The 19361-nt window shown below is 48.1% G+C and overlaps 7 protein-coding genes across 7 annotated transcripts; 3 read left to right on the forward strand and 4 right to left on the reverse strand.

Annotated features, from left to right (window-relative positions):
- Positions 1–1898: 1898 nt before the first annotated feature.
- Positions 1899–4818, reverse strand: HO173_005767 (uncharacterized protein; the record flags this gene model as incomplete). Its single annotated transcript, XM_037307681.1, has 2 exons — positions 1899–4217; positions 4276–4818. 2 exons carry the CDS (start codon positions 4816–4818, stop codon positions 1899–1901), a joined length of 2862 nt encoding a protein of 953 aa, XP_037165490.1.
- Positions 4819–5605: 787 nt separating this feature from the next.
- HO173_005768 (uncharacterized protein) lies at positions 5606–6212 on the forward strand (the record flags this gene model as incomplete). The annotated part of the gene is made up of 2 exons (XM_037307682.1): positions 5606–5925; positions 6017–6212. The coding sequence occupies 2 exons, from the start codon at positions 5606–5608 to the stop codon at positions 6210–6212; spliced, it is 516 nt and encodes a 171-aa protein (XP_037165491.1).
- A 236-nt stretch (positions 6213–6448) lies between these two features.
- HO173_005769 (uncharacterized protein) lies at positions 6449–7612 on the reverse strand (the record flags this gene model as incomplete). Its single annotated transcript, XM_037307683.1, has 1 exon — positions 6449–7612. The coding sequence occupies one exon, from the start codon at positions 7610–7612 to the stop codon at positions 6449–6451; it is 1164 nt and encodes a 387-aa protein (XP_037165492.1).
- Positions 7613–8897: 1285 nt separating this feature from the next.
- Positions 8898–10911, forward strand: HO173_005770 (uncharacterized protein; the record flags this gene model as incomplete). Its single annotated transcript, XM_037307684.1, has 3 exons — positions 8898–10420; positions 10501–10714; positions 10801–10911. The coding sequence occupies 3 exons, from the start codon at positions 8898–8900 to the stop codon at positions 10909–10911; spliced, it is 1848 nt and encodes a 615-aa protein (XP_037165493.1).
- A 682-nt stretch (positions 10912–11593) lies between these two features.
- HO173_005771 (uncharacterized protein) lies at positions 11594–14645 on the reverse strand (the record flags this gene model as incomplete). Its single annotated transcript, XM_037307685.1, has 4 exons — positions 11594–12832; positions 12886–13122; positions 13179–14198; positions 14256–14645. 4 exons carry the CDS (start codon positions 14643–14645, stop codon positions 11594–11596), a joined length of 2886 nt encoding a protein of 961 aa, XP_037165494.1.
- A 1366-nt stretch (positions 14646–16011) lies between these two features.
- Positions 16012–16637, reverse strand: HO173_005772 (uncharacterized protein; the record flags this gene model as incomplete). Its single annotated transcript, XM_037307686.1, has 2 exons — positions 16012–16488; positions 16554–16637. The coding sequence occupies 2 exons, from the start codon at positions 16635–16637 to the stop codon at positions 16012–16014; spliced, it is 561 nt and encodes a 186-aa protein (XP_037165495.1).
- A 1009-nt stretch (positions 16638–17646) lies between these two features.
- On the forward strand, positions 17647–18497 carry HO173_005773 (uncharacterized protein; the record flags this gene model as incomplete). Its single annotated transcript, XM_037307687.1, has 2 exons — positions 17647–17783; positions 17846–18497. 2 exons carry the CDS (start codon positions 17647–17649, stop codon positions 18495–18497), a joined length of 789 nt encoding a protein of 262 aa, XP_037165496.1.
- Between the last annotated feature and the right edge of the window lie 864 nt (positions 18498–19361).

The raw sequence follows: 19361 nt of genomic DNA on the forward strand, positions 1-19361 counted from the left end.
TTGTGGATCCCTATCACCAAGGGTACAAGATTCTGCGCTTCTCTTTCCGCGTCGCTCCTAGCTAGACCTGGGAGCCAACGTTTGAATGCTCTACTGACGGTCAATGACCAATTGACCCAAAGCGCGAGTGTACCGATAGCAGAGACATGCGTTTGGATCCCTGTCACGGATTTGGCGTCGGGATGTCACTCGGTCCCTTCCGGCTTCTCCCATGTTTTCGTCGAGGATACCAATCTCGCGTTCGAACCTCTTCAGCTCCGCAAGATACTGCCTCTCACTTCGCTGGCTCCCAGTTCGAATGTTTTTATAAACATATTAAAATGAATATAGATGTATTACTTTTATATAATATAGTAAGTAGGAAATATAAAAGTAAGCATTAGATAAAAGGTCGAGAATGTTGAGAATATAATAATAAAAATTATACTCTAACGTTTATTAACGACTTTACTCTATATATTAGAGAACTTGGTTTGAGATGTTTTATCAGTCTACGAGATTGTCTATAAACCGATAAGCCTATATTAAGAAGAAAGGGATCTTATAACTAAGAATTAGCGAATATATTAAGAAAGAGATTTGTTGCGACAGCCGTCTATTAAATATCTTATTACTACTTAGTAACCGTTTTAATTAATATGAAACAACAGCCTTCGAGAGAATATATTTTTCTTTTAAGAATATATTGTTAAGTTCTTGTTAGTTTTAAATTGATTTATAATTTTTGTATTTGTTTTTGTATTTTATTTTAAGTATTATTATTATTATATATTATTTTTTATTTATGTATTTGTTCTTTGAATACTTTTTATATTTTATACTCTTTGAATTTTATTTTTTTTTTTTCTTTTAATTTTATCTTATTTTAATTTAAGTATTATATTAATGTAATGAATTTTATAATAATTTAGTTTATTTTTAGTTATATATTATAAATTATTTTTTTTTTTAGTTTATATTTGTTTATATATATTTGTATTTTAATATTATTGCTTTTACTTTGTTTTTTTTTATATTTATTTAAGTTTAATATTTTTATGTTATATTATTATATGTTTATTATTTCTTTTTTTTATTATTCTTTATTTACTTTCTTTTTTTTTGTCTTTATTTCTTAATATCTTATATATATATTATCGTTTTTATTATATTTCTATATAATTTTATTACTCATATATTTTTTTTATTATTTACTTAGACTATACTATTTATATATTTTTATTATTTTAACGCTCTATTTATAATACCATTTTACTACTCTAGTATTTAAAATCTTTTTACCCTTTTCCTATAACATTTCTTTATTAGATTTTTTTATAATTCTCACTATTAATATTAAGAATTCTTTTAATACTTTCTTTCTTATTTTTATGTTTTTAATTCTACACTTTTTTTTGTAGTTTATATGTATATTAGTTTAACCTTTTTATTATATATATATTTCTTGTTTATTCATCTTATATTTATTTTTTGTTTTTTTTTTAAATTTTTAAATTATATATATATATTTTATTCGTTACTTTTATATTTTTATATTTAAGTACTTAGTATTTTGATTTTTTTTGTGTTTTTTTTATCATGTTGTCTGTTGCTTTATTCCCCCATGTCTCTTCTTACTATGTTTTATACGGTTTGGTTTCATTGAGGAAACGTATAAAAACGACCGTGTCAGGATGATCTGGGCTTATGTTTCGAGGCAAGGCAGGACGGTTTGGTTTCATTGAGGAAACATATAAAAACGACCGTGTCAGGATGATCTGTGCCTATGTTTCGAGGCAAGGCAGCGCGCTTTGGTAGCAGTCCAGTGGGCTGCATCAAGTTTAAACAGGGCGCAAAAAGCAATCAGATGGCTATAGAAGGCGAAGAACTAAGAGCGAACAAAGTCTACATTTTGAGCATCAGTGACTTCGATTCTCCACCTTGAGCAAAACCTTTTGTTCGAAGGTCTCTCGCACTTGAGTTGGGTTGGAGCTGTCTCCAAAATCACTGCTCAGACACGCTGCCACTGCATCCCCATATGCTCTTCCCATGTAGGTCTTTAGCACTGGTACATGTGTCTTCACCAATGCTTGTAGCATCTCGGAGGGACTGCCTACGATGCCTTTGGAGATTGTTTCTAGAGGAGCCCAAAAGCCCAACTCTAACAGGACGAGTCCAACGCTGTAATATTCGTACTCCTGACAAAACCGATTTGGTCCGCGAAGGTAATCGGGATGCTGATACTCGAGTTGCTGGTTAGGGCCTTGGGTGAAGGCATTTTCCAAGTTCAAACGGCTATAGCTGAAGCCGATGAAGTGAGGTGAAGTCATGGCCTCTGCGATCGGTTTAGCTCGATCTGGAAAGAAAATGATGTTGTAGGAAGAAATGTTCTTGTGAAGCCAGCTCGCTTTGTGCATGGTCAGCACCATATTGATTAGGCTCAGTGCTGCGTCAAAGACTTGATCCAGAGACGGCCGCTGTTTCCTCGATCTCACCGTCGAAAGGATGTCTCGTAAGCTTATGGGCTTCTCCACGTCTTGAGAAGATAATGGAGAGGTCGGCTGCGGAGGCGGAAAGTAATAAACTATACCAAAGGCATGCTTCGCCAAGTCATGATAGTAGCCAGCACAGATCAGTACAGAGAAGGCGAGTCTCGTGGACGATGGTGCACGAAACGACGCAATGTCCTGAATTCGTTGTATCAACTCTTCCATGCGCTCGGCCCATTCACCGCCGTATTCTAACCATTCGATAAGAATTGGTTTTTCTGAACCGTCGGCAGTACGCAGTATGCCAGTGTTGTGCCAGTGAAAGGGTTTCAGAGGCTTGCTGATTTGTCTCTCGTCGATAAGCATATTCGCTGATGACTGTATTCGATCTTCAAGGGCCGAAGCGATTTGCTTCATAGCCGCCAACAGACCGATGCGTCTGTACGTCACTGCCCGCGGGGCATGGTCCCCTATTGAGAGTTCCTTCGATGTATGTGCGTCTGGTCCGGGAAAGGCAGTCTCTATGGATTTCAGCCGAGCTCTATCTTCAGTATTCAGAATGCGGTTTTCCAGAGAATTAGCCATGCTTTGTCGGATCAGGGAGGGTTGCATATCCCACAATTCGTCGACGACTTTTTGAAGATGATAGAGAACCCTGTACGGTCTTCGGCCGCCACCTTGAAGAACTCTAGCAACATTTTCCACCTCTTGAGATAATCTGGCGAGGTATCTTCGAACTAGCTGCAGATCCCCAAAATTCCGTGGTTCCTTCCGGCCATACAACTGACCATTCTGAGCAAGATCTTGATAGCCATCAACTTCACCCCAGATTCGAAACCGTTCATATTCTATATCTATCTCGAGCTCAGACTTTGCAAGGAGGGGCCGAAACTGCACGTCGACACTTTGATAGACTTCGTTTTGGGCAATATAGAACAAGCCCAGGGTGATATCCTGAGCTTTTGGCCGCGCCGTTGGCTCTTGTTGTAACAGGTCTTGTATTAGCAAGTTTAGGCTTTTTTGAGCGTCTGTGATCTTGTGCCGACCACCCAGTCTCGAAAGCCATTGAGACACTCCCTCATGTGGCTTATCGCCACCATGAAACGACTTACAAGTCCAGTATCCTGCGAGCGTAATCTCTCTTCCTTTGGAAAAGTTTAGAACGCCGGTGGGCCCGTCTTGTAGATAAGTCAATAGTTCAGACAATATGCAACCAAACGACCACATGTCACTCGACCGACCAACATGGAGTTTCTTGAAGTCGTCGTGAATTGAAACACATTCAGGAGCCCAGTATTCGCCTCCCCCGTTCCTGTATAAAGATTTGGACCCTTCATTCTCGTCACTCAGCTGTGAGAGACCAAAGTCCGAAAGTATGAACTTGCCGGAGCGGTATAAGATGTTGTCAGGCTTGAGATCATAGTGACAGCCTATCTTGCGTACATTGAAGGTATTCGAAAAGTAATCGTGAACTGCCTCAATGGCCGACGCAAGCTCATACAAAGCTTGAAGGACATTGTTGTCGGTCTCGAAGCCGGGAGGTCGACGCTGCTGGCAGAGAAAGTCTTTTAAGTCTCCATCAGCCAGGGGAAATAGGAAGTTGTGCGTCTGATGAATTGTATACGCGGTCAGAAGCTGTATGATGTTGGGATGCTGCAAGCAACGCAACAAAGAAAGAATGTGTTGTTCTTTTTGAAAGTCTTTCTCGGCGCCGCGCTTAGGCTTGATCTGTTTTCGAATAATCTTGACCTTCAATGACGAGATTCAGTTAACAGATGAGCGCAAGGGAGGATCAAGACACTTGTACCTGGCCTTTCACCTCTGGCACTAGACCTTGATATGAGGCTACCATGGTCATTTGGTGAACTTCACCAAAGCCACCCTCCCCTAATCGTTTACAGTCAATGAAAGGCAGAATCACGTTGTCTTCGAGTTCGCGGTGCGATTGATCTGCGCGAAAGAAAGGTGCCAAAAATTTCCATTGGTGCTTGTAAAATCTAGCACTCAGCTTCTCATCCCGAAGGATCAATCCCAGGGAGTGATGGGAAAGAGGCAATCTCGAATCCAGCTGACTTTGGGCGAAATGATCAGTCTCAATGAATTTCAGGATCAATTCTGGTCGAGACAAAGACAACAGCGTCGCGAATAATCGCAACCCATTGTCGAGGATTGCGTTGATGATTTCACGCTGTTGATAGACCTCAAGCACTCCCCTTCCGGCCAGAGCGCTGATGAGGGTTGCTATCTTGCTTTCTGGTAACAGATCTTTGAGAGCATCATGAGGAATAAAAGGTCTCTGCTCATAATTCTCTATCTCAGCCTCTTCGAGCTCTTCTCTCATCTCACTCATCTTTTGTTTGATGGCCAGTAGCCAATTGAATGATATTTTTCGCTTGTAGGGAAGATGTGTTAGTACAAAACAGAATCTAGATGCTTGACTGCGATTCCCTTTGAACAGGCTTCCATGCCCGGCTAGCTGCTCGTCAGCAGACACTAGTCCCAGAATCCCTTAGCAGAGGGGCTATCTATAAGGTAAGATCTTACCTAGGTACCTTGTGGTAAGTAGGTACTCCGTAAGCACGAACAACATCTACCATACCTAAAACAACTAGAAGTCTTCGGTCTCTAGTTCCATGGCATTTGGTTGGAAATCCTCTTATCTAGAACCTTCTCAATAGTGCTACATCTGGCGGAACAGACTAGGAGATATTGAGAAGAGATCGAGAGAAAGCGAACGAACGACACATTAAGACCACTAGATCGCAAGTCAACAGTTACAAAGGCCAGCTGTCAGGCATGCGGCGAACAAAAACGTCACTAGATGCCACCCCCACAGCCTTACGCGTACACCCTCCCCGCCACAGGAGCCTCCACACCCCTCGCGGTGGTAAAACAGCAATGCCCCACCTCTACTGTACCGTACAGTACATCATCATGCATGCCCATTTCTTCCTCGCCCCAAACAAGTGGCTGAGCACAATCCATCTGACCCGTGCTCGAGCTTGAAGAATATGTTGCATCCGCGGCAACGGCATATTCCTCGTCCACCCCCATGATAGCTCCAACCGCGTTGAGCTGATTAAATCCGCCTACGTCCATTCTCATCCCTTCTCGCAACGCACAACCACCACTACATCATGCCAGACAAAGCCCTCGCGTACCAGGTCGGGCAGGTCCAGGGCCAAGGCCAACTGTACAGTACCAATGCATCAAGAACCACGACAATGCCAGCGCCAACCGAACTCCGCGAAGTCGGCGGCGGCAACGCTCCTTCCACCAAGCCACCCGCTAACACGGACATGGCATACACCTCCCCGCCGCCCATGCGCGTAGTCGGCAATGCGGGTCTTGTGAGGCCGACGGATGGGTTGGGGTTTGAGCCCGACTTCGTCGACTGCCCCAACTGTCGGGAGCGGAGGGAGACAATCGTCAACCGCGTTGCCAGCGAAACAACTCGGTACGTATCTAATCACACTTACTCCTGGAGATTGATCTTCGTGTCTCATGTGGATGTTCGCTGATGATGGGTTGTCGTTGATGACGACTAGGCAGCTAAGGTTTTCGTATGCGATGCGCAGCGCCCTGCTGCTTGGTATATGCGGTCTGATACCGGACTGTATGAAGATGGGGTATGATACCGAGCATCGGTGTAGTGGGTGTAGGTGGAAATTGGCGGTCCTACAGCATGACCAGAGGCCGGGAAATGCGGCGTATGTGCCGTCGCAATATACGGCGGAAGCATGAATCGACATGGAGAGGCCCTGAAAAAGTGGTTGGAAGATAAGACGGACCTTTTAGTTCTTGAAGCAACATGTGGACTACAAAAGATCATGAAAGGTCAGCGCGCCCCATGAACTGTGTCGTAGTTCCGGTGGCACGTTTGAGCTAGGTATGTTGATTGGCGTTCGTATCCAGGCAAATGTTGCCTGCAGAGCTCAGCAGTCGGATGCCTTCCATCCCAACAAAGCACAGCTCAGTATTCATGCTATCCTGCTGAAAGAGAGATCGTCCGGGGGCTTAACATAAATCCCCCTCAACTGCCCTCTCCCCGAGGCCACCACTCTAACCAACTCCTCAGGCCTCGCTCTCCAAAACTGCTGCGTCTCCTCATCAATACATTTAAGAAAAATACCCAAATAGTGACCCGGCCCATGCTTACACTCTATACTCGCCACATACAGTCCCTCATGCCCATACCACTGGAGATAGAGATCAATGTAGATTCCCTTGTTCGTTACCGCAAAGGGGCGGTTGTTCTCCCGACTTGGCGCGTGCTTGAATTCTCTGGTGCTGGCGAAGTAATCGGGTGAGGCTGCCAACAACCCTGAGTCCGATGATAATACATCGACCCCACGCGGTCCACGAATAAATGAACCCGCATTTTGGCTCTTCCACGCGAACAATGAATGATCATCACTATACCGCATAATCTCCTCCTGCAACCTTCGAAACGCCCTCTCCGCCCCCTCTCCATATAGCAGCGGCATGTTGACGCCAAAAAGACCGAGCAGACAATACGCAATATCCTCCTCAACAGTCACTGTCCTTCCCGCGGCCCACGACATCCGGCAGCTCACACTCGCCCATCCCACGTTCCTGCTCCCGAGCAGGAACTCCGCCGGGATGCTCGTCCGTGCCGTGAGGTCGGATTTCAAAGTATCTCTATCGCCAATCCGATTCCAGGATGCGTCGAAGAAGAGGACGGACTTGGGGGCGATGAGTTCCTGCAGTGTCCAGCCTCTCGTAAACCATTTGGAGTGCGTGAAGTCGCTGACGGAAGGGGAGGGATAATCCGCTAAATACACGAAACAGACCTCCGCATACTTATACCATTTGTACATTGTATTTATCGCTGTCGACAGTTCTGTTAGGTCCCTCTTATCAATACATATTGTGTCAAGCCAGAGGTGCTTGACTCTGCCGTTGTAGAGACGGACGAGGGTATTACATGAGTTAAGGATTTTTGCGGCACTGATGCGTTTGGGGTGAGAAGGGTTGGTGAATGTGGAGAGCGGGACGGATGGGTCGATAATGTCGGTGTGGATAATTTCGGGGAAGAGCCAGACATGGGAGATAATGGCGTAAGAGGGTGGATCGAGGTAAGAGGCGACGGAGTGAGTGGTTGCGTCTAGTAGGCGTATCATGGTCGATTCGTGGGCTTGAGCCCTTATACGCCTAGATATAAAGTAGGTTCGCAACCGAACTTTCTCTGCGTGATTGTACTTTGGTATTACGCTGTCGCCAAGTGCACCAATACGGCGGACGACGGCTGACACTACGACAAAACCAAAAAAGAATTCTCTTTTCGTTTTTTCTTCGCGATTTCTAGTAACTCTCTTCAAAATATTCTCTTTAGAATATTCTCAATTCTTCGGAGGTACTTTTTGAGGCACTCTTTAGGGGCTACTCTCCGGGTACTCTCCGGGATACTCTTCGAGGTACTCTCCGGGGTACTCTCCGGGGTGTTCTTTCGGGTACTCTTCGAGGTACTCTCCGGGGTACTCTCTCGGGTACTCTTCCGGGTACTCTTCCGGGTACTTACGACGGATATTTTATGAAGTTCTTCGCACCCAAAAAAAAAAAAAAAAAAAAATTACGGGACTTTCCGCGGAACTTCCCGCGAATTTTTTTTTTTTTTTTTTTTTTTTTTGAGTGATTTCTCGAGTAAATCTTTAAGAAACCCCTCGAGTAACCCTCTAAGTGCTCTCTAAAATACCCTTCTCGAGTATCTCGAAAAGTATACCCTTGAATAATCTCTTAAATCCCCTTAAATAACCCATAAAGAATCCTCTAAAATATTTCTCTAAAATATTTCTTTAGAAAATCTCTTCAAATATTTTCTCAAAGTCGCGGGAAGAAAAAAAAAATTAAAGAAAAAAATTGGTTTTGGTTTTGTCGTAGTGTCGCCGTCGTCCGCCGTAACCAAGCGGCTGTAGCCTGCACATAAGGCTGCTGATAGTGATAACGACTAGCACAAGCCTGTACTGATCACTCTGGTAGGGTACTTAGGGTACGGTATCTTCCCGGCTAAAGCGGGCAGCCCTGGGAGAGCTCCGACTGAGCTTAGGGCAGATTTTATGTCTTCTTCTCCTGCCAAGAGAATGCGCGTTTGACGCGCTTCTTCGTCCGGACGACTATAATTAAAGTAGTTGCTCTCTTTGCAGCTTTACTCCCGTTGTCGGCGAAGCTGATCTGTTTCATTTTTGTTTCATTTGTTGCTCTTGCTTCTTCTGCTTGTTGCTCACGCGCGATCGAAGAGTGCTGTAGGGCTTACTGTAGGGCGTCTAGCTTCGAGTGACTGAGGACAGAATGACGAGGAAGCAACCAAGGTGAACAGACAAGTAGAGCGTAATTGCGGCTTGTCTTTCACTCTCCCCGCCCGGAGAATGCACCCAGAAGTTTGCAATCACACTTAAAGCACGCCTCATAATGGCTTTCGGAGAAGTCATCGATCTCCTCAGCTCTGAAGACGAGGCGCCGTTGCGCGCTCCAAGCCTTACAAAACCGATCGCAAAGACCATCGCGGCCAAGGACGACTTCTTCTATCTATCTGACGACTTCGACACCACCGCGCACCTCAATGATGGCTGGGCAGAGAGTGCGTCTAAGAGAAGGAAATTAAGTCCACCGCTTGCCGACGAAGATAACGTCCAACCACTTTCGAAGCTACCCAAATCAAGAATGCCAATAATAACAACTCAGAGCGGTTTTAAGAGCAAAGTAGAGGACGAGTACGGTTGGCAGGGGATCGAGGGATCTGATCCTATTATTTTCACATCCTCAGCCCACGCCGAGACAACGGCTTCTCGTGCAAAAAGGACGGCAATCGACGCCTTGTCAGCGCATGGCGGCGACGATTCGGATGACAGTCTCCCGGACGACATACTCTCCGCTTCTCTGCGCGCCACCAATGCTGCTTCAGCACTCTCTGAACGGACTACAGCGTTGCTTGCGACCCTATCCCAGTCTCCTCCACGCCGGAAGCCTTCCAATATCCGCAAGCCTTTGGGTGATATAGTTGGTAAGGGCAAGGCCCGAGCAAAAAGCTCGGCAGATGACCGGAAATCAACGGGACCAGAGGATGGAAAAGGAACCCAGACGAAGCCCGCTAAAACGTTGAAAAAACCTAAGCTCACAGATGAAGAGAAAGCTGCTAGGGCGCGTGAGAAAGAGAGAGAGAAAGAGACAAAGAAGGAGCAGAAGGAGAAAGAGAAAGAAGAGGACAAGGAGAAGAAGCGACTCGAGAAGGAGGAGAAAGCGAAAGAAAAGGGTATAGCGGCAGACCTTGCCGAAGTCAACAAGTCAAAGCTGGACAAGAAAGACTCGACACCGGAGATGATCGTGAATCTACCGGCATCGATAGACGGCCAGAGTGTAGACATCCAGATTCGACAGTTTCTCAAGAACCTCGGTGTAGATGCGACTTTGTACCAGAGCCCGATACCCAATGTGATTAGATGGAGGCGAAAATTGAAAGCGAGATGGAACCCTGAGTTGGAATACTGGGAGCCATTGGGGCATATGCAGATCGAGAATGAGAAGCACGTCATGTGTATAATGTCTGCAAAAGAGTTTGTGGCATTGGCTATGGTGCAACACGAAGAACAAGATGTCGAGACGCACGTTGCGAAGTTGAAGAGCGCCTATGACGATTGCATACCAATCTACCTGATCGAGGGCCTACAGATCTGGATGCGGAAGAATCGCACGGCAGAGAATCGAGCATACCAAGCAAAAGTTCTCAGCCAGGCTCAAGCCGCCGAGGCTCCCGCAGGAAATCATCCCAAACGCAAGAAAGCCCCAGTGGAGATTGTGGACGAGGACACGATCGAGGACGCTCTTTTACGACTGCAGGTCATGAACGGGTGCTTGGTGCATCATACGATGACTTCCCTCGAGACGGCAGAGTGGGTTGCGAATTTCACGCAACATATCTCTACCATACCCTACCGGCATGTCCTCCCTCCCTCCCTCCTTCCCATTCCCCCTTCCTCATCTCCCCAAGCAACCCTCACTGACACCCACCAAACAGAAGCCAAAGAATGAACCTCGAAACCTCCTTCTGCATGGAATCCGGCCAGGTCAAAACCGGCGAGGACAAAGACGACACTTTCGTCAAGATGCTCCAGGAAGTCGTCCGCGTCACGCCCCCCATCGCTTACGGCATCGCGTCCGAGTATCCAAGCGTGCTCGCCCTGGTCAAGGCGTTTCGGAAACACGGTCCCCTCGTGCTGGAGGACTTGCAGGCAAGTCTTTTTTCCATTCACTCCTTTGAACACCGACGGGCCTCGATGTGTCGTGGAAGGCTGACCGAGATGATGCCGCCGAATAGAAATCAGCGAATCGGAACGGCGCCCTCACTGACCGCAAAATCGGCCCCGCGATCAGCAAGAGGCTGTACAAGGTCTTCACGGAGACGGATCCGGCGTCCACGGATGTTTGACTCTGCCCGATCTCAGTCGGTCGCTTTGCCGGAGTTTGCCCAGGTCTTATGCTACCCTGGGTTTTTTACCCAGCGAGAATCTTTCGATGGGGCTTGTGTACTTTTGAAGAGGCTTGTGTACCTATATCTCTGCGTTGTTGCATAGTTCCTTTCTTATACACAGATACTTTGCGAGCATAGGATATACAGCATATAAACGCAGCTGCATTTGAAAAGGAATGAAACGCATTAGTGCGCGTGTGAAGCTAGCAGTGTCGGGATTGTATTCCAAGCAAACCTTCCACCGGTCCAGAGTAGCGGATTCGAGCTTGTTTGGAATGACGGCACAGTCACGTATGAGAGAGTCGCACGCACCAGTGCTGTAAGAATCTTGTGTGGAAATACCCGAGGGTTGGGGAAAAAAGTCTTTCAAAACTTTGGGGGGGGTTAGGGGGGGTTGGGGAAAAAAATTTTTTTTAACCCCACCCGGCAGTGAGTTCGAATACTTTTTGATAGCAGCTAAATACAAGAACCTTGCAAAGAGGTATAGACAAGACAGAGGCTAGAAAACACAGATTGGCAGTCGGATGTACTCATATCGAAAACAAACTCCTAGGCAAGCATTCAGATCTCCATGGAATCGAACAGTAGAAGATACGACAAAGAACGCCATGATATCCCGGTTATCTCAAACATTCATAGTTCACGCAGGCACTATCCTAGCGGTCACAGGTCTCAAGTCGCTCACTCTCTTCTTGGTGGTTTCATTCTGTCCAACATCTGCGCCACTGTCATGCACGGGGTCATCAGCATCGAGGATCTTGACTCCGTAATTCTTTTCTTGTAAATATGGTTGCATGCTATCCCTTCCCGGCCCAGTTTGTGCGGTACTGTTGCTGTATCCGCTCATACTTGTGCTACTCCTGGGCTCATGGCCACCAATGAGATCGGGTGTTGGAGGGATGCTGGAGGTTCGGCTTCGGCTGCGGCCGTTTTCATTATTTGGGGTTAGAAAACCGGGGGATTCGCCGTGGCCGCTGTCATGGTCCGCGGAGTCGTCGTTGGCGCCAAGTAGGCTGACGTCGGTGTGCATACTTATGTCGCCATCGGATTGGGTGTGCTTGTGCCCCATGTTGCTGGTGCTGGACTGGAGTTCGGGCTCGATGGGTTCGCCATCTTCATTCTCAGCATTATGCGCGAGGTGGAGACCTTCAACAGCAGCAGCACATTGGTCACTGATATTGCGGATGATGTAGGCAATGGCATCAGTCTTGTCTCGAAGATGACGATCAGCAACGTCAGACATGCTGAGACGGTTCCCACGTGTATTGCTGGTAAGTGGGGAGAAGAAACGGGATTCCATCTCTGGAGTGACTTTCTCGTCGGCGATCTTGGTGCCGTCGTTGGTGCTTGTCCGAGAGACTGAACGGCGGGCCTCATTAAGCAGATTTGGATCCCGTTGGACGGCCTCGCTGCTTGTGACGGATTCGTGGTCTTCCACGTCCTCTGGTATGTCTTCGTAACCTTCTTGGAGGTAGTTGCTGAGTTCGGGAGTGTCGTTGAGAGAGCGCACGATGTGCTCCATGTGGTGAGTCTGCCCATCGATAAGACTGCGGAGGTGCAGAACCACACGTCGGGACTCGTCGCGTTGGCGGAGAATGGTCGTGTTTGTGTGCTGGAGAGCGGAGAGCTCCTTCTTGTTGCGCTTACGTTCTCGCTCGAGCTCTTCAGCGATGTCTTGCTGGAGGACAAGTGCTTCGAGAGCATCGTCGCGTTGCTTCTCCGTACCGTTGAGGCGCTGGGTGAGGCGAGTGGCGTCATCTTTCTGTTGCTCAATGAGCGATGTGAGGCGACGATTCTCGCGCTTATGAGTCTCGATCTTGACTTTGAGCTCTTGTGTCTCTTTGGTGAGTTGTTCGGCGAAAGCTTGGAATTTGAGGAACTGCCAATACCGTTAATACATAGTCGCGAATCTTTTTCAAGAGACACGGGTACCTGTTGCTTCCAGCTTTCAAGCTCATCCACAAGGAAGTTGTTTCTCTTTGTGACTTTGGTAAGCTCGCCATCCATTCTACCCTTGAGGTTGATAAAGTCCTGCCACGCTTCCATAGCGTCTCTAGAGTATTGGTTGCGTTCCCGGACAATCTCATTGAGGTGGCGCATTGAGACCTTCGTCATCAATGGCTTCTTTACCGAAGTACCGAAGATAGCTTTCATGCCAGAATTACGACCCTGCAACGGTCCATTAGTATACCATCTTTTCTTTCGTAGCTCGCTTTTCAACTCACCAGCTTCTCGCAGACATGATCCATAACTCCCATAACGCTATCTTGATTCCACCAAGGCGGATTTTCCACACTCTCCACTTCTCCCCTCATAACTATAATCTGACCAGCTGGAATGAGCTTGCCACCGCCGTAAGCCGATCGCAAGTGCGTGGGAACACCAGCAGGGGCAACATCGCCGCTTAGAGCGTTCGTCAAACGGGAAATCATCTTGGCTCTCTGGCCCGACGTCAAGACAGTGGGAGGTGCTGAGGTCATGACATAGTTGCGGTCCAGGTCAATGACCAGAGCGTCCGAGGGCGCTGTGAAGAGGCTTCGACATTCGGCTGTAATACCGAGCATATATGGTCCTGGCTCTTGCACGAGCTCTTTCGCATGGCGTGCATGGACGACTGGCACGTATAAGCCACTCCACTCGTAGACTCGAATGCAGTGGCGTATAGTCTCGGTTGCGACAGTGAGCATTGCTGGGTAGTGGCTGACGAAGATAATCCTGCGGGTCGCGGATACTGCAGCCTCAATGACGCCGACGATATTGGGAATGGAAAGGCAAGTAAACAGGGGCCACATGCCGAAGTTCTGAAAGCCAGTGGGCGAGGAGGGGAACTGGTAGCACAGAGCGTAGTCTTTCATATCTATTCTCACAAGGTCATTCAGTCGTGGTGCTGGGAAGCTGAGTATGCGCGAAACCTCCTCGGCATGGAACAGGTTGGTAGCCTTGTTCCAGTGAATCCACATTCCTCGTAGGTAGTCCCCTAGCAGGTCGTATAGAGGGTATCTGGACAGGAAGCTCAAACAGTATGGGATCCAGTATGTCTCGTCCGAAGACTCATAGTAGTCCGGTTCAGTCTTTCTTCGCAGGTCACGGATTGTGTCGGCGCGCTTTTCGTCTGCTTTCGACCACACTCTCAGTGCAATGCCATAGAGGGTATGTGATGAATCTTGTTGTAGTACGAAGGAGTGGTGTACACAGTGTGGTTGACTTCGCCCGGTGCAAATTTCAACGTCGTGGGGGAAGCAAGCCTATCCATGTCAGTTCCCCTGTCCCGCAGCAAGTTCACCGCGGATGCCGTAGCTCACCCTCATAGCAGCGTATAGAGCGCGTGCGATCTCATTGTCCTGCTCCAATCTCGGACTGCTACCCAAAATCTCTGGAAGCCAGAATTGGCCAACGGCACCCTTCATGTGTCCAATCCTTCCCTGAGCTGGGGGCGGCGCCTTGACCCATTGCGATGGTTCTCGTCCCACTCCACATACCATATATGCATGAGTAAGAGTCTTGGGGTTCCGCTGATTCGGCTTGATGTTGAGCGTCGAGGGTATGGGTTGTGTGATACGGGAGTGGAGGGAGGAGGTTCGACTTGGGATCATAAGAGAGTGTTCGCCATGATCGCGGGTAGTAGGTCTCTCTCGGTCTCCGTTCCGAGTTCGGGGACGTGGGGAGAAGGTGTCTCTGAGTGAAGGGCCCATGTTGAAGAATTGTGGACTAGGCTCTGGCAAGGATTGGAGCGCCTCAATGCAAGCCCACTGTTAGAAGTTTACCGCCAATACTTCAATTGAACCTGTAGATATTGCACGATGATCTTGTTAGGCAATGCACACAGATTGGCAGATTCTTTTGTCCGTGCGGCATCAAAGATGTTTATCCAGCTGTCGCTTGTTTGACCTCAAGCGCGGGAAATGCAGGTACCAGAGGCACAGATTCCCAGGGAGCTGGTCAGCGGCACGATTGATCGCTGGTGCAGCTGTCAAGATTTGCAATGGAAAACCGTCGTGCAGGTGGAATAACAATTCTGCGTGAAGGTCTTATGGAAAAAAGGAAAAAGGTGGGAGAAGAGGAAGGATGGACTCCTCCACGTCGTCGTCCAAACGGACAGGGGCATCGTGGTGACGGGAAGCTGCTTCCCCTCGCTGGTTTGAATTGGTGAAAGGCTCTTTTGTAGAAGAACGCCGAGTCAGGCTCAGGGCAGGGATGCTATGGAGGTCAAAGTTAGAGGGATGACCCAATAAGACATTAGCTCTGCAGCGGCATCACCGGCTTCTGCACGTTCCCTTAGGCTTGCTAACCCGTTACGTGGGGCTTAAGGGGATGTGATACTGCACTTGCAAGGATTGTAAATTCACTGCCGAAGTCAGGGGCGGTGGGATGATTCCCAGATAGTAAAGTCAAGTACCTGTACGGAGTAGAGTATAGATAATTAGATATGCATTGTCGGAAGTTAATCGTGGAACTTGGAAGTTAAAGAGAAGACGGACTCGACGGAGTCTCTGGTACGTTTAATGAAGGAGCCATGATCATTATTCATTACTACACGTACTCGAAGTGGTCAAAACAAGTGACGGATTTCGGGTTTTCCACCAAAACTCGACGTTTTATAGCTTACGCTATGCGATTACCTAGGTAATAAACCTATCTAAAATTTTTACACATAACAGCTATTAATATATTACATAATTTCATACGCGGACTTTATATATTTTAATCAGATTTACGCTGTTTATGTGGAGGATAAGTAAGACTAAGAGAACAAAACGCGAAAATCGTCAAATTTGGCGCGTAAAAACCACTTTAGCTCAACACGCCCTCTTACTCAATCAATTATACAATTGAATAAGTTTTTGATAATATTGTGAATAGATAGAATTAATCTTCAGATATGAAACAACTTATGTAGGGAATCTTGTATACGTGGAATCCTTGGTTGTGGTTGAAACCACTACATGAAATACCTCGATTTAGGTGCGAAACGCGAAATCCGTCATTTGTTTTGACCGGTTCTAGTACTTGTACCCTGTCTAGCGTAAGCTACTTTTTCGCCAAGCCCTTCTCTTTCCACTATCCTTTGATCGCGACTGCAACTGAAGGCTTCATCAGCATACCATAATAAAGCTTGAGGTCGATCATCATCCAACATGGATCTTCTGTGGCTTGGCACCAGTAATGATAGTTGATCATTTGTGCCAGCCTCCCGGGTTGATGGACGCAGCTGAAACGGCCCCATGCAGCGGGGAAGGCTTCTGCCGGGAACAAGACCAACCCAAAACCTTCGGCCCATTTGTTCATTTTCTTCGTCACAAATTCCGAGCATCGAGGGTGCGAGGATAAGGGGCTGCCTCTGAACTGTAATCCGAACAGGCTGGACTTTTCACTCATCCGACCTTTCACTTTGATCAACTTGGCAATTGCGCCAACAACCTTCTGTCTTTGCCCGTTCCAGCAACGTTTGCGCGGGCTCAAACGTGTTAAGGGATACACACGTGGAAACCACTTAAAACTCTGGTATCTCTTGTGGCCACGACATTCACGTGTGCTCTTGTAGCCTGGGCGATAAGTGGGGTCACGCTTACCAGCCAAATGGCAGCGGTAGGGGCACTTACCACGTCCTGCATTACAGGTCGAAGATAAGGAGAAGATGAGCTTTTCTCAATCAACAGCCAATCTGTGAGGGGCTTGATACCCATGACTTGGGGGAGAAAATGAAGCAGCCAGCGGCCAGGATTAGCTTCGCCCGCGTTCATTCAATACATTGAACGTGGGAAGTATGTGGCCATCGCCCAATCTCATTTTGAGGGTCTATTGGCTCAACTGGTCGTGGTGCTTGAGTCACCTTGGGATACTGACCGTGATGCTGTCAGACAAGCTACATATTTCCAATTCGCTGCCTACCCCCGAGCCTCAATGAAGTATGAAACCGACGGTCAAACCTCTCGCTCCTGAGAATGAGATGAGCCTAAGGCTCTTATTCTCTGCTACTCGTCTACCACAATGAAATATCCGGTCATCGTGCTCTATGCTGCCCTGCATTGCAAGTGAGCTGAACGGAGAGCAACATCCTTGGAAGTATTCTTGTGAGCTCTACTACATTTGGTGCATGCCCTGTCTACTTGTGTTGGATTTTCGACATACTCTCTTGTCATCAGTCTATTATGACGATGAAGCCAAAAGAACAACATCAGAACATCCTCAAACACACGTGAACTTCGAGTCTTCTTCTGTCTCATCACTTCCATGAACCCATCATCGGTTACTATCTGTAGACGCCATACCACGTACAAGCCCGCGCAAGTCATTCACCCCTCTTCGCTGTCTTTGGGTTATTTTGATATCTCATATCACTCTTCGGTGTTAGCCCACGCAGTTTGACACCCCAAATCAAATAACTCATTCACACTTGGTTGAATTCCATTTCATACTGTTCAGCGTTCACTCTTCAATGGTCACTTGTCAACGCTCATACTTCACCGTTCACGGTTCAGTTCGCATTCACTCTTCTACGTGCTCAAGCTACCTTCAGGCCTTGAAAACACCTCAAGACACCCATCTCGCCTTCCTCGTTGCTGCCATCTTCTGTGGACGAGACCCTTTGTCCAACTCTGCCTTGTTGTGGGTTCAAGGACAACTTCACAATCCGTGAGCATCCCTTCAGAGAACGGATCACGTTCTTGACTAGATTCGCCGTTCCAGTCCAAGATGCCTTGGGTCCATGGAGATGACTATACGATGCAAAAAAATGCTGAGCTCAAGCATTTGCTCCTTCTCCGCCGCCTCCCTTACTCTGGCACAAAAGCAAAGATGACTTCGCGCCTAATTGCGCACGACCTTCATCAGTGAGTATACCGCTCAGCAGGTTTAACTTGCAGATTCAAGGCGGCTGCTGATTAGCCAATAGTCCGTTTCCTTTCCAGAAACTCCCAGCTGAGATCCGCAATGAGATCTATAAATTAGTCGCTTCACAAGAGGTGCTCGATTTGTCAGGCTCCAAGCAGCCAGGCAAAGGACACACAGAGGGTCTTGAAGGCTTCAGCAGATTCGAGGGCTTGATGGTCAATTCCAGCCTCTTCCGTGCCTGTGAGCAGACACGTGCCGAAGGCCTCATGATCTTCTACGGGTACCACCACTTCGAGCTTGCCGTTGAACACGGCGGTTGCTTCCTCGCCATTCTACTATGGCTCCAGAACATCGGTCATTTCGGTCGGAAGAACATCCGCCATCTGAACATTAGCTACGTCACCAAGTGCTCGAGCCTCGACATGCGACACATGGACCAAATCCACGAGAAGCTCTCCGATCAAGCCACCGTCACTTATACTTCCCACGACTACCCCGGCTTGCTCTGGAAGATTGGAGATCTTTACGAGCGGCGCAACTACAGGAGGGTTCCGGTTTTCCGGATCGGTGGAGCCGATGGGGAAATCACGACGTACCGATACACGATCAACTTTGACGATCTGTATCGCGGTTGGGGCCGGTTGCAGTACTCACTAGTGTTCTATCCCGGCAAGTCATGGTTCGGCCAAAGAACCACGCGCTGTCGCCACTAAGCCCGGTAGTCGGCGGAGGATAGCAATATTGAATTGACGGCCGATTGCAGAAGCATTCGCACCAGCATTGCACTCTGTGATTCTCACCTAGGATGCCATTGAGGTCTTGAAGGACATCAGGCGTTCCGGAGCGAACTGTTTCCCTCGACTCCAGTCGAGATCCTTTTTCCCCCTGACATTTCTGTCTGTACATAGAAGTGGAGAACCAGGCTGCGCTTGAAACGTTGATGTTTCAAAACCGTGTGGCACAGCTTCGTACTCATCTTCAAGAAGCAGCTCTGAGCTACCAATCGATCGGCTCCACAGCCTGAAATCCATCCGCACAGGCCACCATGCCAATTGCCCGTTAGCGCATACTGCAATTACTTCCCCAGCAGACCGCCTCCTCTCCCATACGTAACATCCTCCCCCCCCTCCCCCCCAAACACGACACCCAACGCCCCAGCTCCCGGCGCAACATCCCTCAACGCCCCCCTCGCTCCCCTCAACCCCTCCCTCCACCTCCGTCTCCCTAACCTTCCCCCCCCCCCACCCCGCCCAAATAACCTTCCGCGAATCCAAAGGCCTGACCCCCATCGCCGCTCTCCCCGCCGCCGAGCATCACAGCCTGACCGAGAAGGCGTCGTTCCGCCGCCGCACGATCCCGTGCGAGGGTCCACGGTTCGCTCGAGGCGGTGGGGTTCCGGCCGGTGATCCATGGGGCGGTTGCGGGGGTGGGGGTTGGGGTTGGGCGTGGATCCTGTCGGTGGATTCTTTTACGATCAGGTTTTTTGTGCGGGGGCGGGGGGGGGTGGGGTGGATGGGTTGTGAGGTTTATGTGCTTGGGGTAGAGGGGAGGGGTGGACGCTTGCTGTGCGGTCAATG

The sequence above is a fragment of the Letharia columbiana genome (genome assembly GCF_014066305.1).
Source record: "Letharia columbiana isolate WasteWater2 chromosome Unknown Sc0000016_s0, whole genome shotgun sequence".
Lineage (NCBI taxonomy): Eukaryota > Fungi > Ascomycota > Lecanoromycetes > Lecanorales > Parmeliaceae > Letharia > Letharia columbiana.